General features: G+C 38.7%; 1 protein-coding gene across 6 annotated transcripts in view; it reads left to right on the top strand.

Annotated features, from left to right (window-relative positions):
• The window catches only part of chico (insulin receptor substrate 1 chico), a 1,085,300-nt gene extending 1,067,681 nt beyond the window's left edge, over window positions 1–17,619 (top strand). For 3 of the 6 annotated variants that reach the window (XM_067766171.1, XM_067766172.1, XM_067766173.1), the window contains one exon: window positions 16,356–17,614. In XM_067766171.1, the coding sequence (XP_067622272.1) occupies window positions 16,356–17,541 (1,186 nt within the window). In that variant the 3' untranslated portion in view covers window positions 17,542–17,614. Of the gene's footprint in view, window positions 1–12,513; window positions 13,273–16,355 lie in introns of those variants that run through there. The other 3 variants (XM_067766174.1, XM_067766170.1, XM_067766175.1) reach the window with 3 other exon arrangements.
• The last annotated feature ends 403 nt before the right edge of the window (window positions 17,620–18,022 follow it).

The raw sequence follows: 18,022 nt of genomic DNA, 5'->3' as shown, positions 1-18,022 counted from the left end.
CCAGTAATGTTAAATATGTATATATTTGTTGTTGTGTTAAGTTTTTAATTTATTTATATTTACTTATTTTAAAATTTGTGAGTTACCTGTTACACTTTGTTTTATCTGGAATATTTTATTTAAAATATAATATATATATATATATATTATTTATATGTAGTTTATATGGGTGATATAGGCCTACAGGGGAACCGAGCACCCAAAACTAACTTCGGTAACGCGCCAACTGCGTACGTCCCGGGTGGTGTGGAAAAAGCAAATTTTTAATTCAATTTCAAGGCATTTCACCATAATTCAATGTCAATTTCATTTGATTTTACATATTTTTTATATTTTGTTTAAGGAGTTCCATACCAAAACATAATTATTACATTTGAAATGTAATATAAGGAAATACAATAAAAAGGATAACGTCTTAGGTCAAAACCAAATTTTTAATGGAAACTTTAAGTAGGTTAGACCAGTTGGTTTTAAAAATAAAATAAAATAAAATAAAATATCAGAAAACATCTCAATATTACTATCTGCAAATTAGACATCCCAACATTGGAATTCTCACATTAAATATCCGAGCATTAGAATCTTCATATTCCCACAATGATAACATTAAATCGCGGAAAAAATTTAAGTGCATTTATTGCGTTTTGATGTGGAACTGCTTATTCCATTCATTTAATTTTTTTTTGCACTTTAAGTACTTTATTTTTCATTATTAACAAAAATGTATCATCAATTTGCAAAAGTTAATCTAAAAGATGTCCACTCTGACATAATCGGTTTAAGGGCTAGACGGGGGTGATCTCATCGGCAGCGTCTGTACACCTCTAGGTGCGGCTGCAAGCGGGTGTCTGTCTTTGAGCAAGCGGCTCGCTATATAAACGTGCAAGTAATATTTACACCGCCGCACGACGTAAAACCATACTCAAATGAAATATAAGGACAAGCCTCGGATAAATACACTCTCTATTGATGACGACCATGGCAAACGTTTCAAGGACAATGAATTGAGGTCATGCACCTGGAACGTCCGCTCCCTGAATGGGATTGGTGCAGATGCCCGGCTGGTTGATGTCGTCGTCAAAGCAAAATATGACATCACCGCCATCCAAGAAATGCGTTGGACGAAGCAAGGAAGAATGAAGATCAAAAATTGTGACATCTATTGGAGTGGTCATACGAATAAGCGCAGTTTCGGCGTCGGATTCGTGGTTGGAGAGAGACTTAGTCGCCAAGTTCTGGCGTTCACGCCTGTGGATGAACGTCTCGCCGCTATCCAAATAAAAGCAAATTTTTTTAATATATCATTCATCTGCGCCCATGCGCCGACAGAGGAGAGAGACGATAAGGTGAAAGACACTTTTTATGAACAATTAGAACACACACACGAGCGCTGCCCCCGTTATCATATAAAAATTGTGCTTGGGGACTTTAACGCCAGGGTGGGCAAGGAAGTTTTTTTTGGCCCTACAGTCGGAAAGTTCAGCCTACACAATGAAATGTCTCCTAACGGATTGAGGCTGATTGACTTTGCGGGTGCTCGAAACATGGTCATATCCAGCACGAGGTTCATGCATAAAAAGATACATCAAGCTACATGGCTGTCTCCTGATCGAAATACTCGCAATCAGATCGATCACGTTGTGATAGACGGACGGCATGCCTCCAGTGTTTTAGATGTGCACACGATCCGAGGACCTAATATCGACTCGGACCATTAACTCGTTGCAGCCAAAATAAGCACCCGCCTCAACGCGGCTAAAACCAAGGAACAAAAAACACAAGGAAAGCTAGACGTCGAAAAGCTTCAATTACAACAGACTGCCAATGATTTCGCAACTCGATTCTCGCACCTGCTCTCTGAGAGCACAACTCATTTCGTACTGCCGCCGAGGAAAGAATTGGTTACCGGCGGCCACGAAAAAACAACTGGTACGATGAATAATGCCGCATTGAAACCGAAAGAAAAGCCGCTGCCTACAGGGCTACGTTCAAAGCGAGCGCGACAAGAGGAGTGTGTTCACGCTATCGTGAGTTGAAAAGGGAAGCGAGGCGCCTTTTCAGGAAGAAAAAAGCAGAAGCAGAAAGGCGTGAGTGCGAGGAGCTTGAGCTGCTAGCCACCAAGAATAACGCCCGAAAATTTTACCAAAAAATACGGCTACAGACGGAAGGTTTTAAGACAGGGGCAAACTCCTGTAGGAACGAAAACGGCGACCTTGTAACTGATGTCCAGAGAGTGCTTAGATTATGGAGGGAACACTTCTCTGCTCTGCTAAATGGAGGCAGCAATTCACCGCGCAGAGATGAAGAACCCGATCCCGCAATCGATGATGATGGAATATATGTCCCCCCGCCCGATTATGACGAAGTTAGAATAGCAATAACCAGATTGAAAAACAACAAGGCCGTGGGCGCTGATGGATTGCCTGCTATTCAAGTACGGCGGCGAGGAGTTGGTAAGGCGCATGCAGCAGCTTCCTAGCAAAATATGGGCGGACGAGTGCATGCCCGACGGTTGGAATCTAAGTGTTCTTTGCCCAGTCCACAAGAAGGGGGATACTGCAAAATGCACCAACTATCCTGGAATCAGCCTTCTTAATATCGCATATAAGGTCCTTTCAAGTGTATTGTGCGAAAGATTGAATCCCACCGTGAACCGGCTGATTGGACCTTATCAGTGCGGCTTCAGACCTGGTAAATCCACCATCGACCAGATTTTTACAATGCGCCAAATCTCAGAAAAGCCCGTGAAAAGAGAATCGCGTTGACGTTGAGCAACACCATCAGCTAAATCAGAATTGGGAAGGACCTCTCCGAGCCGTTCGAAACTAAACGAGATTTCAGACAGGGTGACCCCCTATCGTGCGATGTCTTTAATTTGATGCTGGAGAAAATTATACTAGCTGCAGAACTTAACCGCACTTGAACAATATACTATAAAAGCGTGCAATTTCTGGCATGTGCCGATGACATCTATATCATCGGCCTAAACACCCGCGCTGTTAGTTCTGCTTACTCCAAACTGAAAAAAGAAGCGGTAGAGATGGGTTTGATGGTGAATGAGGACAAAACGAAGTACCTGCTGTCATCGAGCAAAGAGTCAGCGCATACGCGCCTTGGCAACCACGCTACTGTTGGCAGCCATAATTTCGAAATAGTAAAATACTTCGTTTATTTGGGAACCAGCATCAACACTAGCAACAAAATCAGCACTGAAATCCAGCGAAGAATCAATCTTGCCAATAAATGCTACTTTGGACTAGGTAGGCAATTGAAAAGTAAAGTCCTCTCTCGGCGAACGAAAATCATACTCTACAAGTCACTTATCGTACCCGTCCTGCTATATGGGGCAGAAGCATGGACCATGACAACAGCAGATGAAGCGGCTTTGGGAGTGTTCGAGAGAAAAGTTCTTCGAAAGATTTATGGACCTCTAGGCGTTAGCGATGGCGAGTACCGAAGAAGATTTAATGATGAGCTGTACGAGCTATACGCAGACATCAACATAGTCCAGCGAATTAAAACGCAGCGGCTGCGCTGGTTAGGCCATGTTATGCGATTGAAAGATGATGCTCCGGCCAAGAAAGTGTTTCTATCGGAACCCGCCTATGGAAGCAGGGGTAGAGGGCGGCCCCACTCCATAGGAATGACCAGGTGGAAAAAAACTCCCTTGGTGCGACCAATTGGCGCCGGTTGGCGGAGCGAAGGAGCGACTGGCGCGCCTTGTTGGACGGCCATAACCGTTTAGACGTTTAAGCGTCAATTATGTAAGTAATCTAAAAGATGTTAGAATTAGCATACTTAAGTAGTATGTTTATATATGTTCTGGACCACATTTGTATGGAAAACTGTGAGCATGTCTCACCCTAAAAACTCAATACTTTTGGTACAGTCTGTCACCAGTCTGGTCTTAGGAATGGAGGCAGTTCATCATTTTCGGACCTGTCTGGGATGAGTCTGATCGAAGGAATGAAACCAGGTCTATATTTACCTTGACCTGAAATTTTTACCACCTCTCAAGATCATTCAACAATTCCGCTAGGTGGCGCATACGTTTTTTGGATGGTGTTCTGGCTAATCTTCCGCTAGGTGGCGCATAAGAAAAAGCTTAGTGGTGTATAAGAAAAAGCTTAGAGCTTTTTACCTTTAGCAGAGCTTTGCCGTTCAGGAGAGGATCGTTAAATGGGGGCCCAACATTTTAAAGGGCCGCAAATTTTTAAATATCTCCTCATATTTCTAATGAGCCCTAGACTTCACCCGAGCCGTTTTAAAGAGTCCCATAGATTTCTAATCGAGCGACTGCACCCCAATCCCCCACGCCCCTCTTTTTTCTCGTCTACAAAAAGTATCAGTTGGACACCTGTTGTACACCCCAACCCCCAACCCCCAACCCCAACCCCCAACCCCCTTTTTTATCGTCTACAAAAAGGATTCGATGGGCACTTGTAGTACCGTCCCCCTTTTTTTCTCGTCTGCAAAACGGGCCTGTCGGGCACTCGATCAGGGGCAGATTGAACAATTTGTTTGGCATTTTATTAGATTGGGTATGATGAAAGATGAATATAATGGAATTTATTAGTTTGAGAGCAAAAATGTATTCTATTCACATCGATCAAGAAGAAAAAGAGATTAAAAAATTAATGGTGATAAACAATGTGTTATTCTCAAACTTTCTTGCTAAAATTCAAAGTAAAATGTTTTCGCATAAAAATCTAACTCCTCGTGTAATTGATAAATTAGTTGAAATTTGGAATAAATTGAATATTCAACTAAATGATAGATGTAGTCATGATACAAAAAATGGAGGTAGTTCCATTTAGTGTGACGTTAGCCACTTGACTTTTGGGGGGACAATAACAATTTCACCAAAAACAAGCTACCAGATTGAAAAATGTTACGAATTTTTCTAATTTTGATGGATTTCATACTAACGGATACGACGAAACTACTTCCCAAGGCAGTCGGTTCTATGTACCGGAGCGACTCCGGATTTTTCCCGACCAAGGACTGTCATTTCAGTGTGACCCCATTTAATTTGTTTCGTCCCTCCCACAAATTGTCATCCTCCCAGCAGCTCCTTGCAGCAGGACTGCTACATATTCTCTTACTCCGGGAAGGTATCGAACCCAATCCGGGTCCGTCTCCTGACCCCGGTCCTGAGAAATGGTTTTGATGCATTTGCCAGAAAAGAATCTTTTTAGGACGGTCATACTCTGTTCAGTGTGTCTCGTGCAAGGGATGATTGCATCGGACAGGTTGTTCTGGGCTTGATCCCAAAACCCGACGTCCACGTAACTTTTATAAATCTTTTGTGGCTCCTTGCTGCTCACGCCCAAGGGCGTCCCGTAGTCTACGCCTAAGCGTATCCCCACTACCTTCCAGCAGCTTCGCTGCTCAGCAAGCCACAACAAGTACCCGCTGCTGCTCGCGCCCCACGGCGCCAACAACTCAAACAGCTGATACCACTCATAACTACTACCTTCGTAGTAGAGCTGGTAGCAATGCTGAGCATCAGCCCCTGCCCCGCCTTCTTCTCCCCCCCCCCCCCCCCCCCCCCCTCTTTTCTGGCATCAATCGTGCAGATCAGGGAAACAGACTCTTAGTCCCTGCCTCCGTTTGCACCGTCTGCCAGCACAGAATATATAGGTTTGCGACATCCGCTCAATGCAGCTCCTGCCTTGGTTGGTGCCACTTTCCTAGATGTTCTGGTCTCAGCGACGGCAACCCCTCGACGGGTTTCATCGCGCCATGTTGCCAGGTCGCAAACCCAAATCATCCGGGTACCCCAATGCTTGCCCAAGGGCGCCCAGTCCCAAGGCCACAACAGCAATTGCGTCCTGCCCTTCCACAACCTAGGCGTAGTCACCCCTCACTTACCCCTAGGGTGGCGGCGTCACCCCTCATGCACTTCAGAATTCTGCAGTTCAACTGTAATGGACTAACTGGGAAGATTACGGAGATAGTCGATTTCATGAAGCGGCACAACATCCGCATTGCTGCGATTCAAGAGACTAAACTCACAGCAAGATCTGCATTGCAGACCTGCTCTGGTTATAATGTCCACAGGAAAGACCGCGAGAGCGGAAATGGAGGTGGCCTCGCGTTTATTATACACCACTCTGTGCAATATCATATATTTGATCCTGGCATCGACCGCAGTGACAATGTCTTAGAACGTCAAGGCCTATCTGTCCGATCAGGCGATGCAAATCTAGAAATCATCAACATCTACATCCCTCCTGTCACCTGTTGCCCCAGTGGATACCGCCCTAATATCGAGGCCTTACTCACTTGCAACAATCGCATTATCTTAGGCGATTTCAATGCCCATCACGACCTATGGCATTCAAACTGGCGGGCGGACAGTAGGGGTTAGATGTTGGCGGATCAAATAAACGAAACGACGTTCTGCACAATAAACGGAGACGCCCCCACACGTATGGTAGGAAGCTGTCATAGCTCGCCAGATATCTCAATCGTGAGCGCAGAACTCGTAAACTGCGTCAACTGGCAGCCGATGGTAACATTGGCATCCGACCACCTGCCCATACTTATTTCGTTCGAGCGTACCGCCGACTTCATCGTCACCGAAAAACGCACTTTCATAAACTTCAAAAAAGGAAAGTGGGAAGAATATAAATCTGCAACAGACAGCAGCTTTGCTGCCCTCCCTATCCCGACTGATGCCCGCCAAGGGGAGCGTGCCTTCCGTAAGGTCATTGAATCCGCCTCGGCACATTTCATTCCCGCCGGGAGAATTCCCGAAATCCGGCCCCACTTCCCGGCGGAGGCCGCGAGCCTAGCGAGGGAACGCGACCTTATAAGACAGCTTGATCCAGGCGACCCCCAAATAAGGGATATAAACCAACGCATCAGATTGCTTGTGGACGAACACAAGCGGGCGAAATGGGAAGAGCACCTAAGAGGTTGTAACCTCTCTACCGGTGTAGGTAAACTTTGGTCCACCGTAAAGTCCCTATCGAATCCGACTAAGCACAAAGACAAAGTTTCCACCGCCTTTGGCGATAAGGTGCTGTCGGATGCGAAAAAATGCGCGAGCGCTTTCTGCCGACAATATATAATGCATCCTACGGTCGACAAAGATAGACGGAGAGCCAATAGACACGCACATAAACACAAACTCAGCACGTCACCAATTACCATCACCGCTAGAGAGGTTGAGGACGCCATTGGTCGCGCTAAACCATCCAAAGCAGTGGGCCCAGACGGCATAGCCATGCCGATGCTTAAAAACCTAGGGAAAGAGGGTTTCAAATATTTAGCGCATGTCTTCAACCTGTCTCTTTCCACCTTTGTCATACCCGAGAAATGGAAAATGGTCAAGGTGGTCCCGCTACTAAAGCCTGGGAAACCAGCTAGCGTAGGTGAGTCATATCGTCCGATATCTCTCCTATCGCCAGTGGCAAAGACGCTTGAAGCCATTTTGCTCCCTTATTTCCAAGCACATTTGCAGCTAGCCCCTCATCAGCATGGCTTCAGAAAACTCCATAGCACTACCTCCGCGCTAAATGTCATTAGCACCCAGATAAATTGCGGTTTGAATCAATATCCCCACCATAGACCAGTACTCGTAGCGTTAGACCTATCAAAAGCTTTTGATACGGTCAACCATGGCTCGTTACTGCAAGACCTGGAAGGGTTTACCCGTCCCCCATGTCTTAAAAGGTGGACCGCAAATTATCTGGGTGGTCGGCAGGCATCCGTGCTATTCAGAAACGAAACATCAAAACAAAGGAGAATTAAACAAGGGGTGCCACAGGGTGGTGTCCTATCTCCGCTTTTGTTTAATTTCTACATATCTAAGCTACCTTCACCACCGGAAGGAGTCACAATCGTTTCCTACGCCGATGACTGCACAATAATGGCCACAGGCCCAGGCCCAAAGATCGATGAGCTATGCAATAAAATAAACGGCTATCTCCCTGATCTCTCCAGTTTTTTCGCCTCGCGAAACCTGGCATTGTCACCGACTAAATCTTCCGCGACCTTATTTACAACATGGACGCCCCAAATGTCGACCATATTGAACATCCACGTCGATGGCACTACGCTACCGACTGTCCTACACCCCAAAATCTTGGGTGTGACGTTTGATCAGGATCTACATTTTGGTGCGCACGCAACCGCAATTGTTCCAAGAATTCAGAGCCGTAATAAAATCCTCAAATCCCTTGCTGGCAGTACCTGGGGAAAAGATAAAGAAACGCTATTGACCACATACAAAGCAATTAGCCAGCCGATTACGTGCTACGCGTCACCCATATGGTCGCCAAGCCTAAAAACCACCCACTGGAAGAAACTACAGGCCTGCCAAAATACTGCTCTCAGAATCGCCACGGGCTGTCTTCTTATGTCCCCAGAACACCATCTGCATAATGAGGCGAGAATACTCCCCATCAGGGAGAGAAATGAGATGCTGACCAAACAGTTTCTGTTGAATACCCAGAAACCTGGGCATCCCAACAGACATCTGATTGACGAACCAGCACCGCCTAGGGGCCTAAGGAGTCATCTCCGTAAGCATTTTGAGGAAATACGGCACCTGAGAACCCAGCCGTATGAAGCGGAAAAACACAAGCAGGTCCTTGGTGAACTCCATAGACAGGCGTCGGACCTTTATGTCGGGAATTGCCCGGTGAATCCAGTACTTGATGAAAAATATCCAGAACTCGCAGAAGAGGAACGCATACTCCCCAGGGAAACGCGTGTCACTCTTGCTCAACTTCGTTCTGGATACTGTAACAGGTTAAACTCTTACCTATCCAGAATCAACCCCGACATACAAAATGTATGCCCTGCTTGCAATGTGTCCCCACATGATACCAACCATCTCTTTAATTGTAATGTGGAACCAACGCCTCTAACACCCCTTTCCTTATGGTCCACCCCTGTTGAAACGGCAAGTTTCCTTGGACTCCCGTTAGAGGATATTGATGACAATTTGTGATCGGTCGCGGCTATTAGGTGGGGCGAGCATTGCTACAACAACAACAACGAAACTACTTTCATAGTTATTTTAAATAAAAAAGAAAAAAAATGAGCTGCATAGATTGGAAATATTTTAATACGAAATATCAGCCGAGAAAAGAAGATTTTTAATAAATTTTTCGAGCTCCCGAAAATTGCTTTGGCGGAAGAAAAGTGATGAAATATAGCATTCTTAAGTGGTACACAAACGTAAAAAATTAAACACCTACCACTCACTGCAGACTTTGGGGGTACACTTTTTCTCAACATGCCTTGAGAAATATCCACTGTAGAGGCATGATAATATGGCCATGCTAGAACAATGGGATTTTTCATGTATTTTTTTTTTTTTTTTTCTATGGGTCCAGCTGACATAAAGATAAGAGTTATTAACCAATGTATGAGTCATTATCCACTATTTTTCAATAAAATTGCATGTTTTAATGTGTCCTGAATAGATACATATGTATGCACATAAATCCTGCTAAAGCATATTATTATTGTCTCAGATGACCATTGCGTTCTCATCCGCAAGGAAATTTCCATCCCGAAAAACCACAATTTCGTCTTAAACGGTAACGGTATGGCAACGCTTCTAGCAAAACAACAAACTTTATGAAACTTCAAAAATCCCCAAATACGTCAAAAAAATTTGACTGGAATTACCTTCTTTTTTATGCCATGGACGTATTATTCTAAGAAAACTAAATGTTTTAATTGAAAAATATCACGAAATCATTAAACACAGAAAAAAAGTTCAGGAATTTAGAGCATTCGTACAATCAACAAATGAATTATTTTACATTGAAAAATGTAAATGCAAGTTAAAAACAACAGAATGCTCATGTGGTTTAATACCAAATCATTTAAAAGAATTTATGATGGACCAACATAATGATAGAAAATTCACAATACCTGAATATATAGATGGCATTGTAGAACAAACACCTGCAACAATACCAACAATGCCAACAGTATTGATGATCCAACATACGAACCACCTGGAACAGATATGGAAACAGGTGAAGCACAAATTGCAAATGAAGCAGTTGCAGAAGTATCTGTTACAATGAAACGAGGACATTATACTCAACGATACGATGCTATAAATTTTGCTATGATATGTGACAGATTCGGTGTTTCAGACAGAGTTGCTTCATGTTTAGCAACATCCCTTTTCGAAGATATAAATTTTCGAAATGTTCGTGGTGAACTTGTCATAATGGATAAATCTAAAGTTGCAAGAGAAAAAATTAAAGCTAGAGACGAAGTGCTTCGTAAACGATACACATGTAAATTCCAACAAACAATATAACTGCATTATTTTTCGAAGGCAGAAATGATTAATTAACTAGAGAAAATTAATGAGAGATTTCATACAAATGTGGTAGAAGAACCCCATTTAGTTGTTCTAAAAGAACCTAATGATGAATTACTTGGATATGTTAATTTTGGTGAAGAAGAAAATGCAAAACACAAATTAAAAAAATTTAATGAATTCTTCAATAGCAAAAAACTGTCAATAGATCAATTAATTGCAAAAAAATTTTCACTTTTTTAAAAGACACCCAATTTATTTGTTGGGATCTTTTCGCAATGTAAGTCAAAACATATATCAGAATTTCCTCGAAAAAATCTTTTTTTTTTCAGAGACCTGCATGTGCTCAGATTCGTTGGGTAACAAACTTGCCCACATTCAAAATGCTATATCTTTGGTTCCACTCGTATCTTATTAATTTTTGTTTTATTTTGAAGGTAACAACATTTACTTTATAACTGCGATAAAAAAAATATTTAATTTTATAAAATCAAAATAATGAATAAAAAATAAATTTTTAAAATAATTATTACATATTGTTTTACCCCACGAATATTTTCGAAAAAATATATATAATATGCGATACACTTTCATCTAAAAACCCTTTTTATTTTAAGTTGGACAATTTCGTTTCCATTATTTTCAACGCAGCAAACGTTGTCATCACTGGGTATGCCAAACATTTTTCCTGAAATTGCTTCAGAAACATTCTGCATTTTTTCAGTTGAATAGCGTTTCTGATGAACCTTTTTTTCTTTTTAATTGGAAACTTCGATTATTTCTAAGCATTTGTTGATTAAACTAGCTGCCTCGGACATTGCTTCTCTGTCTTTCTCCAATGATACAGATGTAGAACATTCCGGAGCGCAATTCACGTCGCTATCAGTTTCAGTGAGTACTTCCTGAAATTAATATCATCTGATTCTTTCGTCTGAAAAAACGAATAAATGTATGATAAGTACCTAATATTTAACGAATTTAATAATATTGAAATTAAAATATGGAAAACCATATGTGTACATGAGGGCAGCTGCCAATGTCTTACATATGAGTTCCATAAATAAATAAATTGTTTCTAAATTTGTATATTCAATTATTATATGTGCTAGTGTATACAAACCTTATTATCTTTGTTGATTTTAGATAGCTTAAGTCGCCATTTGTTGCAAATTCGTTGTTCCATCGCTTTTTTTGTTACAGGAATATCCAGCGTCAATAAGTATTTTTTTGTTTACTTTTCTCAGAGTCCCGTAGTTTTTGGTGTTTGGGTGCGGAGACAAATCAAATGGATTAAAATATATAACCTTCAGCATTTTCCTAATAATATTTATTTAAAACTCGCAATAATAAAACAAGAACTTTCTGAATTAAGGAAATGAACGATGTTTCTACATTGAAATAAAATTTAATTCAGTTTTCTATTTACAATCTTACATCTACTTATACTTATTCTGACATAAATAATAATTTCGTAAAACTAGCTACCTGTTAAGTAATTAGTAGGTTTGTTTACAAGCACATATACATATGTATGTTTGTCGTAGTTAAGTTGACCATGCATGCATACACAGGCAGACAGACGCTGGCTGTATACAATTGTAGCACGTACCTGCTCCAAGTAAATGTAAGAAGTTCCTCGAGGTCAGGTCAGAAATGAACCACAAAATTGTACAACTTAAAATAAAAAGGGTTTTTTAGATGAAAGTGTATCGCATATTATATATATTTTTTCGAAAATATTGGTGGGGGAAAACAGTATGTAAAATCAAAAAAATCATTTTTTATTCATTATTTTGATTTTATAAAACTAAACCGTTTTTAACTCAGTTATAAAGTAAATATTGTTACCTTCAAAATAAAAGAAAAATTAATAAGATACGATGAGGGGAACCAAAGATATAGCATTTTGAATGTGGGCAAGTTAGCTTACCCATCGAATCTGAGCACATGCAGATCTCTCAAAAGTTGTTCGATTTGTAAAATAATGACCCATATGCAGCAATGGAGAACCAGCTAATACTGGAATAGAAAATGGTGTTATAAGACTTTTAGCAATGCATTTAAATAGACCACTGCACTGGTTCATATGTTTGCTTCATTTCAATGAATTACCATTTGGTCATTTATTCAGAGCATTTGAAAAAAGTCACGAGTGGACCAAGAGCAGCAAGTGGAAAAATATACAAAGACATTGAAATTTTATTTTTCAGGTTGTAAGTGATTTTGAAACAATAATATTGGAAAATAAGACTTATATGATGATCAGTGATGAACAAGAAAGAGAATTATCTACAGATGTTAAATATTTATATCAAATGGCCAAAGCAATTTCAAATGGTGCTGTTTCCGTTGATTTAGCTAACATAAAACCAAGACCAGTTAGTTGTACATTCTCGATGGCTATCCAAAGCAAGTGGGGTATTGCGTCTATATACAACAAATAACACACCATAGGAAAATTTCAAAACTCTAGGCAGTTTATGTTATTAGAATATAGGTGCCAATGTATTTCAATGTAAAATACTATAATTCTGTTTTATACGGCAAGTTTATTCGTTGGACACGATACCTACCACGTAATTTACTTAATATTGTAGATGGTGTAATCAAAAATAATTCATATTACGCTCATCCAGAAAACATTTTATTAACAATGTTATTTGATGATAGAAAAGCCATATCTGCTAGAGCTATCAAAAAAAATGTATACCATTATTTTTTATATCTACTTACAATGTATATATATAATAATCTTAACTAGACTAACATATAATTCTAACCTAGTTATATTTATGAACTACCGAATGGTGCTGAACTGTGGGAGACCTCCGAATCACGCCAACATTATTTTGATGCCAGTTATATCTGGTATGAAGGCCGTTTACGAATAAGCACGAATGCGACATCCGAACGGCGATGCACTGATATGATCGAGTGATGCGTTGCAGTATGTGCTTAGGTGACTTTTACGCATGTTCGTAAAGCGCGAAGACAACATCCGAACGGCGATGCACTGATATGATCGAGTGATACGTTGCGGTATGTGCTTCGGCGACTTTTATTGTATGCTCGGCGACTTTTATTGTATGCGCACGAGTGCTTGGAATGGAAATTGTTGGAGGACGCTTCATATCAGAATACTTAGCAGGAATACACCTTTATTTATTCTATGGAAGCCTGTCTATACCGTACTAAATTGGTAGTGTTTTACAATGAATATACATTTTTTTTAATCTACTGGCATTACATGATTTAATATCATTGGGTAGATCGTTATAAGCAGGTAGTTTGAAGTTATTTTGGCTTCGAGTATTTACAGAATGCATATCTTTTACATATTTGATGTTACTCTTTAAGTACGCAGGCAAATGACCGTCTATTATGTTCTTAATAAAATTCATAGTAAAATAAAAAAGTTGCTGTTTAATGCTTAGCCAATTTATCTGATAGGTGTGTCATAGCGTTTTTTTAGAATGAATCTCATTGCTCGGTTCTGTTGGTTTTGTAGCTTGTATATCTGACTATCTCGCAATATGAAAAATATAGTCGGGCAGTAATTAAAATGTGATTCGATTAATGATGTATATCTATTACTTTATATTTCTTATTTAAATATTTGCAGGTTCTCTGTGTAAAAAATATTTTTTTAGCTATTTTTCCCACTGTATAATCAACGTGCTCATTGAAATTGAGTTTATCGTCTATTTTTATTCCCAAATATTTGATGGTGTTGACTTTTTCGATTACTTCGTGGTTAATATTTAAATTTTCCAGGTCACTATTCCGGAAATTTCGTCTGGAAATGACAATAAATTTGGTTTTGTTGACATTCAGTTTATGTCTGTTCACACATAACCAATCATTAACACTATTCAGATCTTCTTGAATTTTACTATATACATATTTCAGTTATATTTACGCCACTAAGCATCAGTAGTGTATCATCCGCGAAGAGTTTAATATCACAGTAGTTTATAGAATTAGTTATATCTTTGATATAAATATTGAACAGTATTGGTGCCAGCACCGATCCTTGCGGTAAGCCAACTGGTACCTCTCTTTTGTTTTTTGATTTCTATTAATGAGGAAGTCTTCAAACCGTTTTGACTCATTACTAGTGACACCTATGTTCGCTAGCTTTTTTATTAGTAGCTTTTGGTCTATCGTCTCAAATGCACATTTTAAATCCAAAAATACAGGTATTATACATTTATTCCTACTTAGGCCTTCTTTCCAGTTCGCTATAACTAAATTCAAAGCACTTTTACAGGAATGCTTCTTTCGGAAACCAGATTGCGGGGGGATAATAATTTCTTTATCTTCTAAGTATTTTACAAGCTGGTTTTTTACCACTGTTTCTAGTATTTTCTCGTCACATTGTAACGTATTAATTGGTCTGATCTCATCTGCTTTAATGCTATTTTTAACATTTTCTATCGGCACAACTGCGGAAGATTTCCATAACTTAGGAACTATACCTGTATCTAAGCTTTCGTTAACAATTTGAGCGTAAAAAACCTTGTACAGGTTATGGAGTCTTTAATAACTCCTTCCGAAATGAGATTTTCCCTCCAATTTTGTTTTTGAACCTGCTTACTATTTCAAGTGCATCAGTTGTAGAAACTTTTTGAAACATAAAAACATTTGTGCTATTTTGCACACCTAGGGTACTATCATAATCAACGGAAATAACCGGGATATGCAGGCTGATCTCCAATATACTGTTAATAAAGTAATCATTTAAATACTATTTCAGTTTCCTTATTATAAAGTTGGTGTTTATTATTATTTTTTGAATGCCATTATTTTCTTTAGCCATGCTATGCAATTCTTTAAGCTTTTTCACATGGCCTTGCTGTCACCAACATTACAATCGATTTTGTGTCCCATATACTTCGCTTTTTTAATCTTAGTTAGCTGTTTATATTTACGTTTTATATCGATACATTCATTCCATTCTCCAGTAGCTATAGCGACTTTGTAAAGATCTAGTTTATGCTTGTTCAAATTTGAAAGTTCAAAATCATACCACTTGTTCATAAGCTTAACACTGACTTCTTTGGAGTATGTCAGTGTGGCCATTGCATTTGACAAGGTATTATATAGCAAGGCAGCTTTATTTTCGATACTAAAGTTTTCAAGGTCAGTGAAGTTGAACTGTCGTAATTGGTTAATAAGACTGTCACATGTATAATTTTCCCAAGAAATTATGGTTTTCCTAGTTCTCATTTGATGTAATTTATCTAACTTGGTTTAAAATTGAATATTTTCATGATCTGAAATCTGATATTCTTCTAGTTTTGCACATGATATTGAGCTACTATCTGTAAATAATAGGTATATCAATGTTTAGGTGTTATCGCCCTTTCGTGTGTAAATATCTATTTTTTGTTCCATAGCAAAGGACCGAAATAAGTCAACTAACTCTTTAGTATAGGTAGTGCTCTTAAAGAGGTTTTTGAATATACAAGGAATAGAAAGATATGTAAAGTTGTTAACATATGTTTCCAAACGTGTTATAGAAAAAAACGTCAAGTTATTATGGCTGTGAGCGCAAAAAAGATTTTAAAAAATAATAACAACATTACTTTTATTTTGAAAAATACGTTAAAATGGTCAAATCTAAGTAAAAAAAAAATAATTTTTTAAATAAATTGCATTAAAATTATAAAAATTGTGTTTTTTGTTATTACTTGAAAATATAGGTTTTTTTTTTGAAAATTGTTTTCTACTAAAACGAATTCGAAAAAAGAAAAAATGTCTGAATGAAAGTAGTTGGAATTGTTCTCCGGAGTAGTAATTAAACTTTTGGCACTTCAATGTGCTTGTATGTATTAATTTACAATAAAGGGTAAATAATCAAAGAAAATCAAGATTAATAAAAAGGTTTTTTAATTTTATTTTTGACCCGGCCGCTTATTTTGATCCGGCCATTTTTATTATGAATTTGCTTGTTTGATATTTTATTTTTAATGGCTATCAAGTACATTACTAATCCTAATTCGAATTTAACAGGTCTGGTGTTGTATTAATGCAATTCTTTTCGTTTCAGCGTGGAGCGTCCGAAACGATCTTACTCCATTGGAAGTAAAATAGAACAGAATAAAGTCAAGAGGTTTGGAATTTCTAACGACATTTTTCAGGATACGAATGCAGTCCGAGTTCGAGCATTTTCAGTTGGATCTCGGCCAAAAATTCCGAAATGTGGCTTACAACATTCTGTCCTTTTTCCAAAATCATACCCCAACCAAAGTTGTATTAGCAATAATAGTTTAAACTTCGCAACTGACGATACCGGGTTTAAATTTGAGTGGAGCTCCAGTTCTAACAAAAAGTCTACAAGCGCTCCAATATTAATTCAAAATGTAAGAGTTCCTACTGATTGCATGAGCGATTTAATGGAAATAGATTTTTCAAAAAGTACAAATCATAAAACAAATAAATCAGCGTATTGCAGTGAAACAAATTCTGGAATTATCTTAAATGAATTTAATAGTGCGATTACTTCACCGCGCCTCAAATCGACAGGATATGATGCAAGTGGGTATTTAGAAATGAAACCAGTGGAGAGTCCGAATGTTTATCTCGGCAATTGCAACGACTGTTTAGAAACATCGACAACTACTAATGAGATTAATATAAAAGATATAGGATCTAGAAATGAGAAACACTCATCAGGAGGAGTTTTGAAAAAATCACTACCTGTTAGAGTTATGTGTAATCACTCACGAAGCAGCGAAAAAATGACTGGACTTTCCTTAATTTGCTCTAACATTTCAAAGTCAACATATCCAGAAATGGATGTTGATTCAAATCAAAACTGTGTTATTTGCTTTGCCGACAAAAAAAAAACGGCGATGGAAAATATGAGTTGGAAAAAAAATAGTTTGAAAACTACAAGTTCGACAGACAAGAAGAAAAATATATCTTTTTCCGAGAAGAAAGATTTATCAAGCGGAAAAAGTTGTGCTGAAGCACACAAGCGCAATGTTCTTGGCAACTCCATAACTGACAGTAAAGTTATTCGAACTAACAAATCCACATGCTCAGCTATTAGTTCGAATTGTTGCGAATTATATTACGCCAAGTTAGACCTACCTCAATGTAGCACCAAAGAAAATAAACAATTACTGAAAACGGATCTATCTCTTAACAAAGCAGAAAACGACTCATATGCAAAAATAGATTTTGATCACTCTTCCGATTCGTCGTCCTCTTCTAAAATGATAACAAATTGAATTTATGTGCTGAAATTAGCGAAGTACTGCTGAAATACAAATAGTAAATTATTGACAAAAAAGCTTATTTAATTTAAATGATGTTTGTTAAAAAAATGTGCATATTTGGGTGTATTTTTCTGTTTTTTTTCTTCATTATTGCGTCTCCCTCAAGCCCAAAACGATTTCAGTACTGGTTCAGATGTGTGAACTATGTTCCAAAAAACAAAACAAAAAATAGGAAAAATGCAAAATAGGCAGTGGAAAAGAAACGAAAATTTTCATTATTAACATATGTTCGCAATTCTGTTCAAGCTGTGGGAAATCATGAGCACTTCCGCTTTCAACATGATGTTGCATCTCTTTTCTTCTTATTTTATTTTCGTATTCGTGGAAATTATATCCATTCTCCTCTAAATCTAAGAAAACTTTTCATTTTAGTTCTTATAAACATCTTAGTCCTCTCACTCAAAGTGCTAATTGTCAAAACGACCAAGTGCTA

The sequence above is a fragment of the Eurosta solidaginis genome, chromosome 2, assembly GCF_040869045.1.
Source record: "Eurosta solidaginis isolate ZX-2024a chromosome 2, ASM4086904v1, whole genome shotgun sequence".
In the NCBI taxonomy this organism is placed as follows: domain Eukaryota; kingdom Metazoa; phylum Arthropoda; class Insecta; order Diptera; family Tephritidae; genus Eurosta; species Eurosta solidaginis.
The sequence above is the reverse complement of the archived record's forward strand: the minus strand, read 5'-3'. Positions and strand labels throughout refer to the sequence as shown.